We start from the raw sequence: 17,114 nt of genomic DNA on the forward strand, positions 1-17,114 counted from the left end.
TTATAATAGCAAGAAAATTAGAAAAAAATCTGAATCTGTTCATTAGGAAAATGGATAAATTGTGGTATATTCACACTATAAGTTAAGTCACACTATGGAATAATGTGCACCATCAAAATGGTATCAAAATAAATGAACTAGACTAAATGTATCCACATAGGTAAGTGTTAAAAACATGATGCCAAGTGAAAAAAAAAAAGGTTGAAAAAGAATACAGATGGTTCACTGACACTTTGTAAAGTGGAAAAAACTCAAAAGTATATACCATATAATACTAGTAACAATACATATCAGGTTCAGATTAGCTGTTACTTGATGGGTGGGAAGAGTAAAAAGGGAGCTTCAGCCATATTTGGAACATTTCTGTTTTTCAAAAATCTCTGAGACCCACCTGTGGCAATGACTTATCTCCAACAGCATGCATTTTTAATTTCATCAATGCTACCTTTGCAGCTGTTTCACTATTTTTTGCACCTTTCCGTCGTTTACTTGCTATCTCTCCGGTCTTAGAATCTAAGAAATAAGTATAAGCATACAGGCACATAAAATTTTTACATTACATTTTCCAGAGTTCTACCAATTACTATTTATTAGTTATGGCCTTGAAATGTACACAAATTACATACAATGGACCTATATAGAGACCACAATCTTTTTGTTGGTATTATATTTACATGACCATTAAAAAAAATATAGTGAGGTTGACCTAAGCAATCCCCATATCAAAAACTCACTGTTACGTGCTTTTTTCCAATGTAAGTCCATTTAATCCAAAACAACCCCTAACAACTCTGCAAATAACTTTGAGATTTGGCTATAGAAGATCTTAAATGAAGATACGATTCTAATACAGAATGAAAATTCTGAACATATTGCCAGAGAGACTGGTTAAGTCACAGACACATTCTTCCTGGTGCTTCAGATTATCAGCAGCATTCATAGGATAGCTGGTAAGACTTAAGATTCATATTTAAAGAACGGAAACCATTACATTGGCCTTATGAATACCATGTCTAGCCATGATAGTTAACCAGCTGATCTAAGTGGCCCAGTAAAAGAGAACATCTGGTAGGGCACATCCATAGAACTCCCAGTTTTTCACTGGTCACATAGCCCTTGTGAGAAAATGTCACAAAAATGTCATCAAAATCTCCACCAAGTTACAAACATTGAGGCCATAAAAACACCTTCCATAATGTGCCTGCTGATCAAAGAAGCAATACTCGGTAACAAATACACAGCAGTAAGGAACAACAAAACAAGCTTTCTAGATACTTGCCAATAATATCTTTAACAAGTTTCTGAGTGGCAGCCATACGAGGCTTAGGAATTTCCAGTTTTTCACATTCATGATCCGACTGATGACGGTGCCTATGAGCAACAGAAGAGTGACACTAGTTCATAAATTTGCATACAACTTAAACAGATATACAGAATTTGAATGATCTCAGTGATCACCTCAGGCAAAAATTCTTCTCACAATAAGGACATTTAACTGGCACAAGCTCTCTTTCAGCACAGTCCTTGAATGAGCATGGGTAAGATGTAGGCTTATCTGACTTCAATTTCTCATTGATTACAGTCACCTGAAAAATGTACAAAGAGGAAAATGGCATTATATATTTCACATTTAAAGCAAATCAACATCTATTTTAGAAGGCAACATTCTTATAGGTTTCGCTTAAACTTGTCAGAACAACTTATGTTCTCTCACATAACAGATTATAATAAGGTATGAGAAAGGATTACTCTGCTGACTGTTTTACATTTTCATAACTTTCTTACTATGGTATATTTATCTTCTAAGTCAAGTTAAAATGACTGTTCAGTTACTCTTCGTAATTTTAGTCTTCTACTCTGTATCAGTCCTAACTAAGATGCCCCCATAATAATATGTTTAGGTGATCATTTCATCAACCCTCAAGTGGCAAGTCATAACTACTTTCTATGCTGATTTTAGGAAGTTAAATATATATTATATATATGTATGAGAAAACTTAAAAGTATGTTTATCCATGATACAGAAGGTTAAAGATGGTTTTTACAATGATACATTCTCTATTTTGCTACATGCTCTATTCTGCATTTTTTATTATATTACCAGCAAATATTGAGGAAGAAGAGATTTTACAAGATTTATAAAAAAAAAAAAAAAATCCAGGTCAGGCTAGTTTGAGTTTTAAGTAACTAGGTTTTTAGAGTTGAATGAATTTAGTGAAATAATCTCTTAAAATTACAACCAAAGGGCATTCCTCTATATAAATCGTAGTTGTATCTTACTGGAATTGATTATTTTTCCAAATTTGATCTAATGGTAAAATTATTTTCATTTCATTATTTAAGGAGATCTTAATTGACATTCTATGAGAGACATTCACAGAAGTCAAGTGATATCGTAAGAAAAAGGAAAGCACAGAGAAGATTAACAAGCTGAAGAAACATCAATATGTTTACTATATGACTACTTTCCTCCAATTAACTTGCACAGTATCAAAATGTTAATTTTTATTTTCCTAACATAAATCACCTAACCCTCAAAGGACCAGATTTGGACTGAAGCTCATTTAACTTTCTATAATTGAGAAAACAGATATAAAAGTCCTTAGTAAAGTGCTTGGTAAATGTTGGGCAGGAATAAAATATCAACTGAAGAATGTAATGCACAAGGCTTTCTGCCAAATCAACTCACTTCAGTTTAACTTCCTTCCTTTCTCTGACAAAAGGAGATGAAGCAACTTATAAATTTGAGAAATTACCTTTGGTAATGGTGGGCTCAGCTTTCTCTTCTTCCCTGTTGGAATTGAACTGCTCTCTAGGAGGAGGCCTAACCTGGTGAAGCATAGCTGTGACTAGTAGGAAAATATGCCTAGTTCTGGATTTCCTTTGCAGCCTACACTACTCCACACTAAGCTTCATCATTCAGTTTATCCTCTGTGAGTAGTAGCAGTGATTTTTTGGCTTCTATCTAACTGCTCTTATTAATCTTTCAATTAGATCAGAACCGGAGTGAGGATTTTATTGGACTAAAGTTTTGTTCCTGGTGATCTAAGGCTAATTGAGTCAGAACAATTTGTAAATACCAAATCCTAACACTAGGAAATAAGGACAATGAACAAACGCTGGAGGAAAGCTTAAAGGAATATATGATGAAAATGTTAACTCCATTGTAGATTTATAAATATAGAGCCTAAAGCTGTAAGTGGGCTACCTAAACCTAATCACAATGTTTAAGATTGATAACAATTTATAAATACCAAGGAAACCAATTTATCTTTAAAACAAACTGAGAAAAATAACATAAAATGAACTAAGAGCCTCTTTACATAACTGGTTTAGTATGCCAAATTTTAATCTGTGGTACCTTGACTGGTTTTAAACTCAAATTCTGAATGAAAGTACATAAATACAAGCATTTTGTTAGAACTAGTAACATACCTCAGGACAGCTGTGTGACTCCCTGCTTCTGTGTTCAAGGCTTAAATAATTAAAAAAAAATTTTTTTTAATTCAATCAAGTAATGTGCTTAAAGATAACTGTAGTAATAAGATAGTATCCTTAAGAATACTCACACTACATTAAATGGTTAATGGTTAGTATCATTAAGAATACCCACAATACATTAACTCTGCATATAAGAATAAACTGAAATGGCAGACAAATTAAAGACAGAGCATCTAGGGGCACCTGAGTGGCTCAGTGGGTTAAGCCTCTGCCTTCAGCTCAGGTCATGATCTTAGGGTCCTGGGATTGAGCCCTGCATTGGGCTCTCTGCTCAGCGGGAAGCCTGCTTCCTCCTCTCTCTCTGCCTGCCTCTCTGCCTACTTGTGATCTTTCTATCAAAGAAATAAATAAAATCTTAAAAAAAAAGAAAAAGAAAAAAGAGCATCTCTAGTCTCAAAAGTTTCAAAATCCAACTGTTCAACTTCAATATGAATAAAGCAATTCATCACTCTAAACTGCCTCTCAAAGCTTCAAGGTATGTGCAAATACAAAGAGTCTTTTAATTCCTTTTATTTGTCAAAGATCATCAAGAATAAATTGTCAAAGAAATGCTCTACTTCTGAAAAATATGCCTTACTTTTATTTAATCCTAATAAATCTTTGAGTTACCTTCTGAAGATAATTAATTTTTTCCATGTTCTATTTAATAAGTTAAATGCCTAAAACATGGAAGCACCTGGGTGTTTCAGTAGGTTAAGCATCTGCCTTCGTCCCAGGTTATGATCCCAGGGGCCCTGGGATCTAGTCCTGCATGGGGCTCCCTGTTCAGTGGGGAGTCTGCTTCTCCCTCTCCTCCTTCTGCCTGTATCCCCACTCATGCTCATGTTATCTCTCAAATAAAATCTTAAAGAAGAAGAAGAAGGCCTAAAATACAAAAGTTTAATTAAAAAGAAAAGACCTTTTTCAAAATCTTTGGTTAGTTCCCAGGTTTTATCTTGCATGTGATATATGTGCAATGGACATGTGATATCCAATTTAAGAAATGTATAGGCTAGATTCTTCATTTTAATTAATGAAGTACCTGGATTGTTTTCTACCCTACTCTTTTTATTTTTTTTTTTAGGATCTTATTTGTTAGAGAGAGACAGACAGACAGTGAGAGCACATGTGCACCAGCAGGGGGAGCAGCAGGCAGAGGGTGAAGCAGGCTCCCTCCAGAGAAAGGAGCTGGATGCAGGACTCAATCTTGGGACCCTGGGACCATGAGCTGAACCAAAGGCAGATGCTCAACCGAATGAGCCACCCAGGAGTCCCTTCTACCATATTCTTTATATTGTCGTTATGTTCTCTCCTTATGATTACAAGACCACAATATAACTTTTATGTAAACTCACACATACAAATTCATTTCTGAAAGTTTAAAGTTTACCCACATGTATGCACAAGTAATCAGAGCCTAGGATTATATTTTCTAAGTAATTACTATAATACAAAATATCAGTGGCTAAATTAAAAACTATTTTAAATCATTCTGCTTTTCAGAAATAAATCTCATATTACAAACACTAAAATTACTCCCAAATCCTGTATAAAAATTTAACTTACCAAAATACTCCTGAACAACCATCACACACAAAAGGAAGAAAATCTAAAATTGAGGGGAAAATGTTACATGCACTGGTCATTATCTGATTTTGACTTAGTTTTCTTAAACAAAAAGATCCTTAAAGTACTGAACTACCTCTATATGAGAATTCTTCTTTTTTTTTTTGAGAACTCTTCTTTTTGACCTGTATCCCAGTGTAGGAAATAGTGGTTAACTAAAAGCTATCACAACCTCAAGCACTCTGGGAATGACGGATTATCAGGAGATTAAATGTTCTTTGTAGTAGTGTGCTAAATCAGAAAAAAAAAAAAAAAAGTACTGGGGTTTTTTGGATGCCCAGATTTATTATATGTCGTTTCTGAGTACTGTATGCTGCAAAAATCCTGCATTTGAAGTGAAAATCCTAGGTTTCAATTCTGATCCCACAGTTTACTAACCTAGCAATGCTAAGCAAAGTGTTTAATAATGAAGTTTTGGGGCAATGAGAAAATGACAGTGTAGCAGGACCTAAGCTCATCTCCTCCCACAGACACACCAATATAAAAGCTACACCTGAAAAACACCTGAAGATGTGAAACAGATCTTCCACGCTTAATGCTACAGAGGGAGGACATACTGGAAGGGTAGGAGGAGTGGAGACACAGTTCGGATCCAAACCTGTGGTAAGACTAGACATAAATAGGGACACAAGCACAGAGAAGCTAGAGGATCAGAGCCCATACTAAGCACCCCAGCTATTGGAAACCTGCACTGGGAAGAGAAGTCCTCATAATATCAGGCTTTGAAAACCAGTGAGGCTAAACTTCACAAGCTTTTAAAATCAGCGGGGGTCACCTCCAGGTATTTAAAAAATCTCTTAGAGCTAGAAGCAATAGTAAACAGAGTCCTCACACTTAAAAAGCTAGAATAAGTAACTGCTGGCAACTAGCACAGAAATAGCAGTTTGAAAAATACCTGGGTATTCATGAAGGCAATTTATTTACTAATCTCAGAATGTGCACTAGAGGGACAAGGTCCTCAGACTTCTCCAAGAACCGAAGTGCTGGAGGGCACCATTTCTCTTTTCCTCTCCCAGGTTAGATAGCAGGGCCCTTGGAGAAACCAGCACTAACACTCTCCAACTACCTTGCTAGCAGGGTGCCTCTGTCCATGCATTCACCTGCCTTCCTACCACATCCAATCCGCTCACCTCAGCAGACTCCCTCCAAAGTGGCTCCTCTCCAGCTGTATCTCCAAGCAGTCCCAGCAGGGACCACACTCCAAAGTGACTCCTGCCCTGGGGAAGTGGGGATAACCCCACACACAGCATGCCCAAAGTTCTAACAGCTTTTAACAGGCCATAGAGGGAGAAAGCCCCACCTTCGGTTGGACCATAGAGGCTGTCTGCACACACCTACTCTGAATGCTGGCTCAGCCACTTCCAAGCCCACCAAGGCCTCTCAACAATGCAGGAACCAAACTCTGCCCAGTGTGCCCACAGGAAGCAAAGTAGGTCACTGCAGCCAACAGGGCTGAAGGCAAATGAGACTCAGCCACAACAGTAGCGCACATGCAGCCCACAGAGAAGACACCCCGGAGCACCTGGTGACCAGGTGTCATTGTACTACAAGCATCACAGGACCTCTTCAACACATGTACACTAACTTTGAAGACCAAGATACATAGCTGATCTCCCAAATACATGGAAACAGAGTTATACAATATGAGAGAAAAATATGTCCCAAATTAAAGAACAGAACAAAAAATCACATCAAAAGAGTTAAAAGAAACTGTGATAAGCAATATACCCAATAATGAAAACAAGTAACCATCACAAAGATACTCACTGGACTTGAGAAAAGAGTGGATGAAATTCAGAGAACTTCAACATAGATATAGAAAATGTAAAACAGAAGCAGAGATGAAGAATTTAATAGCTGCAATAAAAAACACACTAGAGAGAACAGATAAGGGGAGCAGTGGAACAGAACAAAAATTCAGAAGACAGGATAATGAAAAGCAAACAAGCTGAAGAGTAAAAAAGAAAAAATAATAAAAAATTAGAATAGGATAGAGGAAATCAGCATCATCAAGTATACTAACATTCACATTATGGGGATCCCAGAAAAAGAGAAAAGGTGGCAGAAAACTTATCTGAGGAAGGAAACAGACATCCATATCCAAGAAGCAAAGAGAACCTCCAACAAGATGAACCCAAGGAGGTCCATACAAGACACATAATAATTAACATGACAAAAAGTAATGAAAAAGCGATAAGTTTAGGTTCGCCTGGGGGCTCAGTCAGTTAAGCATCTGACCCTTAATTAAAGCTCAGGTCATGATCTCAGTGTTATGAGATCAAAATCTGCATTGGATTCCATGCTGGACATGGAGCCTGCTTAATGTTCTCTCTCTTTTCCTTTTGCCTCTCCTAACCCCTTCCCAAAAGGGTAATTTTAAAAGCAAGAAGAAAAACTTAAAAACAAAAACAAAAACAGGTATATACAAGGAAAACCCCATAAGGCTATTAGCTAACTTTCCAGCAGAAATTTTACAGGCCACAAGATAGTGGCATGATATATATGCAGTACTGAAAGGAAGAAACTTGCAACCAAAACCACTCTACCCAACAAAGTTATCATCCAGATAAGCAAAACTTAGAGTTCATCACCACTACATGAGCTTTACACAAAACACTAAAGAGAATTCTGAGTAGAAAGAAAAGGCCCTACTATAAGAAACTTATGAAAGGAAAATATTTCACGGTTAAGAGTAAACATATAAGGTAGTAGACAAAAATCACCTATAAAACCAGCATGGAGGTTAAAAAGCAGTAAAATGAATTGTACCTATAAAAACGAGTCCAATGATACACAAAATTATGTAAAATATGACATATACATACAATGTGAGTGGGCGAATAAACATATAATCCTTTTAGAACAGTGTTTAAGCTTAAGCAACCACATCAACTTAATATAAATTGCCATATGCATGTTACAAACCTCAAAATAGCCACAAATTAAAAACCTGTAATAGATATATACAAATAAAGAGAAAGGAATCCAAGCCTAACACTAAAGAAAGCCATCAAACCACAAGAGGGTAAGAGAAGAAAAAACAAGAGAACTACAAAAACAACCAAAAAACAAGTAACAAAATGGCAATAAGTACATACCATTCAATAATTACTTTAAATGTAAGTGGAGTAAATGCTCCAATCAAAAGATACAGGGCAACCAAATGGATTAAAAAACAAGATCCATCTAGAGGCTGCCTACAAGGGACTCCCTCCAATGTGAAGGACACACATACAACTGTAAGTGAAGGGTTGGAAAAACATACATGCAAATGGAAGCCAAAATACTTACAGCACACAAAACAGACTTCAAAACAAGCATGGAAGCAAGAGACAAAGATAGATAATGATAAAAGGAACCCAACAAGAGCATATAACAAGTATCTATATACCCGACATAAGAGCATTCAAAAACATAAAGCAATTACTAACAAAGGGAGAAACTGACAGCAATACAATAGTAGTGGGGCATTTTAACGACTCACTTGCATCAATGGGTTAATCATCCAAACAGAAAATCAATATGGAAACAGTGACTTCGAATGAAACATTAGACCAGATGGACTTAATACATACACAGAATATTCCATCCCAAAACAGCAGAATACATTCAAATACATACACTCTCTAAGACAGATAAGCTATTAGGCCACACAACTAGTCTCAATAAATTTAGGAAGACTAAAATCATTATCAAGCATCTTTTTTTAACCACAAAGGTATGAAACTAGAAATTGCAAGAAAAAAATCTGGAAGGAACATAAATACTTGGAGGCTAAATAGCATGCTACCAAACAATGAGTGGGTAACCAAAAAATCAAAAAGGAAATTAGAAAAAAAATACATGGAGATAAATGAAAATGAAAACAGTGGTCTAAAATCTTATTATGGTCAAGTAACCTATTACAAAGGAGGCAAGATTAAACAATGTGAAAAAGACAGTCTCTTCAATAAATAGTGTTGGTTGGGGCGCCTGGGTGGCTCAGTGGGTTAAAGCCTCTGCCTTCAGCTCAGGTTATGATACCAGGGTCCTGGGATCGAGCCCCACATCAGCAGGGTGTCTGTTTCCTCCTCTCTCTATCTGCCTATCTCTCTGCCTACTTATGATCTCTCTGTCAAATAAATAAATAAAATCTTTTAAAAAATAAAATAAAATAAAATAAAATAAAATAAATGGTGTTGGGAAATCTAAACAACTACCTGTTAAAGAATGAAACCAAAAAAATTTCTTACACCAGGCATAAAAATAAACTGAAAATGTATTAAAGACCTACATGTGAAACCTAAAACCATGAAACTCCTAAGAGAAAATACTGGCAATAATTTCCTTCCTTGCATCAGCATTAGCAACATTTTCTAGGTAAGTCTCCTAAGGCAAAGGTAACAAAAACAAAATAAACTTGGAATTATAACAAATAAAAAAGTTTTTTGTATCAAAGGAAACCATTAACAAAAAGGCAGCCTACTGAATGGAACAAGATATTTGCAAAAGGGATTAATATCCAAAATATATAAAGAGCTTATACAACTCAAGATAAAAAAAAAAACCAAATAACCTGATTTTAAAAAATGGGCAGAGGCCCTGAATAGACCTTTCTCCAAAGAAGATATAAGAATGACCAATAGATACAGGAAAAGATGCTTAAATCACTAATGCTCAGGAAAATGCAAACCAAAGCCACAATGAGATATCACCTTATACCTGTCACAGTGGCTCTTTAAAAAAATTAGAAATAGAAATACCATCAAAAAAAAAAAAAGAAATACCATATGATTCAATCATTTCACTACTGGGAATTAACCTAAAGAAAATGAAAACACTAATTCAAAAAGATACATGCACCCCTATGTTTACTACAGCATTATTGTCAATAGCCAAGATATGGAAACAACTCAAGTGTCTACTGATAGATGAGTGGATAAAGATGTGGTACATAAGGGATGCCTGGGTGGCTCAGTCGGTTAAGCCACTGCCTTCAGCTCAGGTCATGATCCCAGCGTTCTGGGATTGAGTCCTGCATCGGGCTCCTTAATTGACAGGGAGCCTGCTTCTCTCTCTGCCTCTGCCTGCCACTCTGCCTGTTTGTGTGCGTGCTCTCGCTCTTTCTCTCTTTCTGACAAATAAATAAATAAATAAATAAAATCTTAAAAAAAAAAAAAAAGATGTGGTACGTAAATATACTACAGAATAATACTCAGCCATAAAAAAGAATGCGACCTTGCCATTTGTGGCAAAATGCATGGACTAGAGGTTATCACTATGAAATAATACAGAACAAACATACCATATGATTTCATTTACATGTAGAACTTTAAACAGAAACAAACAAAAAACTGACTCTTAAGTACACAAAACAAACTGCTGGTTGCCAGAGGAGAGGTGGGTGGGAGAATGGGTGAAACAGACAAAGGGATTAGGAGATGCAAACTTCCAGTTATAAAATAATCAAGTCACAAATGAAAAGCATAAGGAATGTAGTCAATAATATTATAATAACATTGGATGGTAACAATGATGACTACGTTTATCATGGTAAGCGCTGAGCAGTAAATGAATTGCTAAATCTATATATTGTGTACCTGAAACTATACAGTCAAGTGAAGCTGGTATGTCCAATCGCACTTTTACAAAGTGAAAACAAAAGGTACATTTTATTTATTTATTTTTTTTTTTAAGATTTTATTTATTTATTTGACAGAGAGAAATCACAAGTAGATGGAGAGGCAGGCAGAGAGAGAGAGGGAAGCAGGCTCTCCGCTAAGCAGAGAGCCCGATGCGGGACTCGATCCCAGGACTCTGAGATCATGACCTGAGCCGAAGGCAGCGGCTTAACCCACTGAGCCACCCAGGCGCCCCCAAAAGGTACATTTTAGAGAAGACTACAGTTGCCCCCGAAAAGGTCTCATCCTATAGGGTACCTTAACTAAAACAGAAAGAGGTCCTATAGGGACGCCTGGGTGGCTCAGTTGGTTGGACGACTGCCTTCGGCTCAGGTCATGATCCTGGAGTCCTGGGATCGAGTCCCGCATCGGGCTCCCAGCTCCATGGGGAGTCTGCTTCTCTCTCTGACCTTCTCCTCGTTCATGCTCTCTCTCACTATCTTTCTCTCAAGTAAATAAATAAAATCTTTAAAAAAAAAAAAAAAAGAAAGAAAGAGGTCCTATCATAACCCAAAGGGATCCCTGGATAATTGTGCTTGTAGGACCAGGGGGTCTGAATATAGTTCTTCTACCTCAGAAGTAAGGTAAGTGAATTGACACTGTTGTTCTGAGGTATGATATTGTGTGCATGGTGCATACCAAAAAAAGTAGGCACTCATTTGTCAACAAGAAGAAAATGAAGCATATAATATTCTAACTTCTATGTCTCTTTCAAACTGGAAAAATTATACATGTTTGCTATTTTGAAACTCATGATGATGAATTAGATATTAAATGCAGAACAAAAGGACCTAGAGGGAAGAGTTAAGATCAAGGTAGGAAACTATGTTTCTATCCATACAGAAGCTAAGTGAGATTTAGGATACTCACTTAATACCCTCTAAATCCTAACCCTCTCTCCACTACTCTGAAGAGGTAAACCCTGGACTCATTTCATATATATTTATATCTTAAGAGATCCCTGAATTTGGCAGATACCACGGACTTAGTAATCAGGTATACCAGAGATAAACATAACTTACAGTCAAAACCAATTGGCTAAGCTTCTCTATGAGAGATCTCTATGAAAGGAAATACAGGTTTTCTGAATGGCTGGCCATGACAGCCAGTGGTAAAAGATACACATAAAGACTGTAAGTTAAAAGAATATAGAGGGTTGTGTGCCCTTTTCCCCCCGCTGCCCACAGCAAGTATCACTAAACCACTGTGGCATTCCCAATAAAACTGGGCTAAATCTCGGAGTCCTCTTTTCACCGGGTACCTACAACCAATAACTGAAGCTGCAATGAGAGATGAAACCTATTTGCCACCCTGTGTAGTAACTGTCAACTGTGACGGCACACATTTGAAGCAAAACCCAGATACCAAAGACTGAGCATTCTGTATCGCTCTAATGCTTTGGAAACTTCCCTGTCCAAGTGCAGGACATCTTAAAGCTTGTGCCACACTACCACTGGCTATTAGATTGGGCTCTCAGTTGACTGCAGAGAGAACATCGCTTTACTAATGCTTCAAAATGCACATTATCCTGAAAGCTTTTCTATGGAAAAGACTGTATTTTATACCCTCCTATGTAGTTCCAGCACCAAAATTGATGCTTGGTAAATGTTTGTTGAGTCAACAATATTCAATCAAAGAACTGAGTGAGCATAAAGATCATTTAGCAGAATAGTCTGAGGATGAGAATCTGCTAAAAGCTCAGGGCATTCTCAAGAGAAGCCACGAAGACAGGTGAAAAACCGACCTCGCCATCTGACAGGTAAGTAACAGATTAAAAAGTTTGGAAAGTGGCTTGCCCAAGGTTGTAGTGGCGGGATCAGCGGGGAACACAGGTCTCCCGACATCAAAAAGGAGTAGGAAGGACACAACAAGTTCTTGGCCAGGCACACTCGAAAAACAAAGGGAACGCTGCAAGGCATGTTTTCGGAAATTGCATGGTTCGCTTCTAAAAAGACCACAAGTCTCTTCCAAAGGCTCTGGAGCAAGAAAAAAATACCAATACATCTCACTGCAGACCCAAGAGAGACGAATCCACCCTGCCTCCTCAGACTTCACCCCGCCCCAGCACCTCCCCCCTCCCTCCCCCGCCACCACTCTCCGTGAAGACACAGTGGGACCCAGTCTACCATGCTCATAGCTAAGGACTGCTAGATCACCTCGCTGCCGGCAATGCTCCACCTGACAGTGCTGCCCTATGTCCAATTCCGCCATCACTGCGCCGCAAGAGGCGGGGCTACGGCGCACGCGTGGCGCCTGCTGGGAATGTGGCGGGCCTGGGGGCGGAGCCTGCCGCCGGGCTGGTGCATCCACGGGAAGGAGTCAAGCTGCTGGGCGTGCGCGGGGCTGTGAATGTATATGCGGTCCAGGAGTCTAATGAGGCTGCGCGAAGCAAAGGGAGTTGGTTTGTTTGTCTTCTTGGGCACAAGACTTCGCATCCTGTCCTTAAGGAAATATGCAGTTATTCACCTGGAGGACTGCGCATGCTGAAGGTCCCTCCGTGCTGCCACCCAAATCGGGGAAGACCTCACGAGGATTGTCTTTTTTTTTAATTGATGTACATCTCCGAACCGGCACAGTGCTTGGTACAAGTATTTGCAATCATCAAGTGAAGAAGGACCTTACTCAATTCCGCATTTGTCCTGCACCATTGTTACTTAATAATAAAGTAAATACCTCTTGCAAGGGAATCACTAGGCTTGTTAAAAGTAAAGGTTTTTATTTTATTTTATTTTTTTAATTCGGAAGGGGAAAGTCTGTAGTTCTGAGGTCCTGAGTGTGTACGGAACCGCGTTGAGTCCCTCAGTTTAGAGAGCCCCGTCTCATTTAAAACAGCTCCTTGAAGAAAGCTTTTGATTCTTTCAGGAAGAAGGGGAGTCTCATGTACTTGATGAGCCACTTCAAAGGCACCAAGGAAATAGAGGCTCTTCTAGGTGGAGTACGAATGGATGTCATTCCATTGGTGTGACACCAGACACGACTCAGAGTGGGATGAGCGGCGATCAAAAACGTACTCACAAAATAAATAAATAAATAAATAAATAAATAAATAAAAAGCACTCATGACATGAACTGGAAAAATATTCAATACCTTGTGTATAACAGGGTCTATCTAAATCAATATTCATTGAGAAGGGGAAAGGGTGAGATTGGGAAACATTTATTACTTCAAGGTTTGCTCCTGCATGAATCTGTTTAAGATTTCCATCTCAGACTTGCTTGGGCCCCTGGAGAAACTCTAGATTTTAGAGCTAGAAACAACCTAAGATATCATTTAGTTATGCCAGCATCAGTTTTGTTTTTGTTTTAAGATGAGAGAACAGGGTCACAGAATTTAAATGATTTGCCCAAATTAATGGAAGAGCCAGGACTAAAATTCAAGTATCAAAGACTTCTGGTATTCTTGAATTTAAGAATCATTTTTGTATGTTTTAGATTTCATATGTTTCTTTTAGCTGGTTGAGTCAATCAATAACAGGTTTTCTTGAGTTTTACTAAATGTTTAGGATGTCCTAAACTGGTGGCAGGTATTTTATTGGTCCAATCATAAGATTAAAATACTCTTATTTTTTCAGTTCACTAACCCTGGGAGTACAGGGAACACCAGATAATTAAAGTAGCCAAGAATGCAGTTGCTAGCTCTTTCATCTCTAGTCTCCTTTGCCAGCTTCTCCTCTAGGTGCTACTTCAACGTGTGTTTCCCTTTAATTTTGTGTTTGGCCCGTTTATCAATGTACATCCTCATAGAAGTGAAATTCCCCTGGTTCCAAATGACTCCCATAACCATATTATCTTGAGAACTTTCTCCCAGACTGAAGTTCTCTATATCTGTCTGTAGGCATATTCACTTGGTGTCATCTGTCATATAAAACTTACGTCAAAATGGGACGCTTTCTTACTCCTACCTAACAAAGACAGTCTACCAAGTTAGAAACCCTAAATTTACTCTTCACCACTCCATTCTTATTTCTCTCATGGAAGTAGTTATTAAACTCTATCAATTATTCCTCAGAAAGTTCTCAAACCTACACTCTTCAACTTCTCAGGTTATTTCCTCCCCTGAAAATTCACTTCCTTACCTACGATCTTCTGATGGTTCTCCATTATTCACAACATTAGTTTAGTAAGGAAAAGCTTTATTGGAAAAGCTTTTCATGATCTCAGCTTCAGCAATAACTACTTCCCCTCAAACACTCTCTCCACAATAATTTCCTAAATGTATTTTCTGGTCTTTCATATGTACAGGTCTTTCCTTTTCCCTTGAATGTGCTCTATACCAGGGTCTTCCAAGCTATGAGAATAAGAATCAAGAGGGGTGCTTGTTAGTAAATACAGCTGCCCCTACCCGTCCCTGGGTCTAATTTTGAGGGTCTGGGATTGGCACTGGGAAGCTAGATCTTTAACAAGTGCCCTTACATTCATTTGTATAGATCAAGTTGAAAAACAGATTTCTCTTTTACTCCATCTTCAGAATATAATTCTGTTATTCTTTCAACTGGGAAAGCTTTGAGTGCTCAGCCAAAATTCAGTCCTCCAAGACATCAGGCCCCTGCTATGGTAGTAATTGCTTCATACTGTCCTTACTAGCACTAACCAATCAATACTGCGATTTACCGGACTAAAAACTTCAGTGGATTCTATTAGCTAGGAAATAAAATCTGCACTCAAGTTAATTCAGCAAACCTATTCTAGATTTGATACAAAATTGAATAAAACATGGTCTCTGAACTCAAGGAGCTCACAAAGTCTAGGGAAGAATATCTCTGCTTGGCATTTAAAGTCTTTCAACTCTTTGCCCCACCTACCTTTCTCACTGTCACTCAAAGGACTCTCCACAGTCTGTGCTCAGCACAGCCTCAGACCCTTAAAGGTGCTATTCCTCCTACTTGGAATGCTCTTTCGCTCTCCCATTTGAGCTGGTTTGTTTCTGCTTTTCCTTTAGCAGTCACCTCAAGTATCTTTTCCTTGGGAAATTCTTTGTTCTCCTCACTAGGGCGAATCCTGCTGTTATTACATTTATTTGCATCTCCTTCAAAGATTAGTCCCAGATTTGATCTTGTATTTGTATGATTTGATTAATGTTTGTCATTAATGTCATTAATGTTTGTCAGCTGTAAGCTCCATGAGGACAAGGGCGTGGTTTTGTGATTATATAGTTACTGTAGAACTCTTTAATATGTCTCCCTATGTTTATTCAGTCTTCTGTAGATTTGTTATATCTCTGAATAACAGTTTATCTTGCGTACCATATTCTACATTAAATCTTTGAACAATCTAAGTTCAAACCTGAACAGTTATAACAGCTAAAATTCTTTGAGTATCTTATATGTACTAGGCACTTACATGGATCATTTAATCTTTTTTTTTTAAAGATTTATTTATTTATTTGACAGAGAGAGATCACAAGCAGGCAGAGAGGCAGGCAGAGAGAGAGAGGAGGAAGCAGGCTCCCTGCTGAGCAGAGAGCCCGATGAGGGACTCGATCCCAGGACCCTGAGATCATGACCTGAGCCGAAGGCAGCGGCTTAACCCACTGAGCCACCCAGGCACCCATGGATCATTTAATCTTAACACTTTTAGGTATTCTTGTTCCCATTTCATAGAATGCCTTATAAAAATTATTCAACTCCTGCCTCCTTGCCTCCATCAAGAAACTGCTCTCCCTTTTCATCTCCTCACTGACTTAATTGATTATACTGACCAGCTCTCTTCCTGGTGAATCTCATAAACTAATCTCTTAGTGAGGAATTCTTTCTCCATTCCCCAAATTTACTTGGCTATTTCCTCACCTTTCAGCTCTCAAAAGAGGCTTTTAAAATCTGGCCCCCTCAGTTTCCCATTGTTGGTGCAACAAATAACTTTAAACACCGTCAGCTTGTTTCTTTTTTAAGACTTTTTTTTTTTTAAGATTTATTTATTTGACAGAGACCACAAGTAGGCAGAGAGAGAGGAAGGGAAGCAGGCTTCCTGCTGAGCAGAGAGCCCTATGAGGATGTGGGGCTCCATCCTAGAACACTGAGATCACGACCTGAGCTGAAGGCAGAGGCTTTAACCCACTGAGCCACCCAGGTGCCCCACCGTAAGTTTTTTAATAGTACCTTACTGGAGGTCAGAAGTCTTAAAACCCATGTGATGGCATGGCTGTATTCCTTCTGAAAGTTCAAATTTCTTGTCTTTTTCAGCTTTAAAAACTACCTGTGTTCCATGGCTCAATGACAACCACTTCCTCCATCTTCAAGGAGGACAAAATGAAATCCTTGAATATTTGTGCTCCTGGCCTTCTCCATGCTTCCCTGTTTCCACCAACCTCCTTCTCTTACTCTGACCCTTCTGCCTTCCCCTCTTTTTTTT

At 38.2% G+C, this 17,114-nt stretch overlaps 1 protein-coding gene across 5 annotated transcripts in view; it reads right to left on the reverse strand.

Annotated features, from left to right (window-relative positions):
- The window catches only part of ZFAND1 (zinc finger AN1-type containing 1), a 37,049-nt gene that overhangs the window by 11,317 nt on the left and 8,618 nt on the right, over positions 1-17,114 (reverse strand). The window contains exons 1-7 of one of the 5 annotated variants that reach the window (XM_059394778.1): positions 12,923-13,003; positions 5,047-5,089; positions 3,436-3,475; positions 2,757-2,829; positions 1,459-1,586; positions 1,280-1,371; positions 392-513 (exon numbers count right to left, since the gene is read on the reverse strand). In XM_059394778.1, the coding sequence (XP_059250761.1) occupies positions 392-513; positions 1,280-1,371; positions 1,459-1,586; positions 2,757-2,829; positions 3,436-3,475; positions 5,047-5,068 (477 nt within the window). In that variant the 5' untranslated portion in view covers positions 5,069-5,089; positions 12,923-13,003. Of the gene's footprint in view, positions 1-391; positions 514-1,279; positions 1,372-1,458; positions 1,587-2,756; positions 2,830-3,435; positions 3,476-5,046; positions 5,090-12,922; positions 13,004-17,114 lie in introns of those variants that run through there. The other 4 variants (XM_059394780.1, XM_059394777.1, XM_059394776.1 and 1 more) reach the window with 4 other exon arrangements.

Source organism: Mustela nigripes, chromosome 3 (genome assembly GCF_022355385.1).
Source record: "Mustela nigripes isolate SB6536 chromosome 3, MUSNIG.SB6536, whole genome shotgun sequence".
NCBI classification, from domain to species: Eukaryota; Metazoa; Chordata; class Mammalia; order Carnivora; family Mustelidae; genus Mustela; species Mustela nigripes.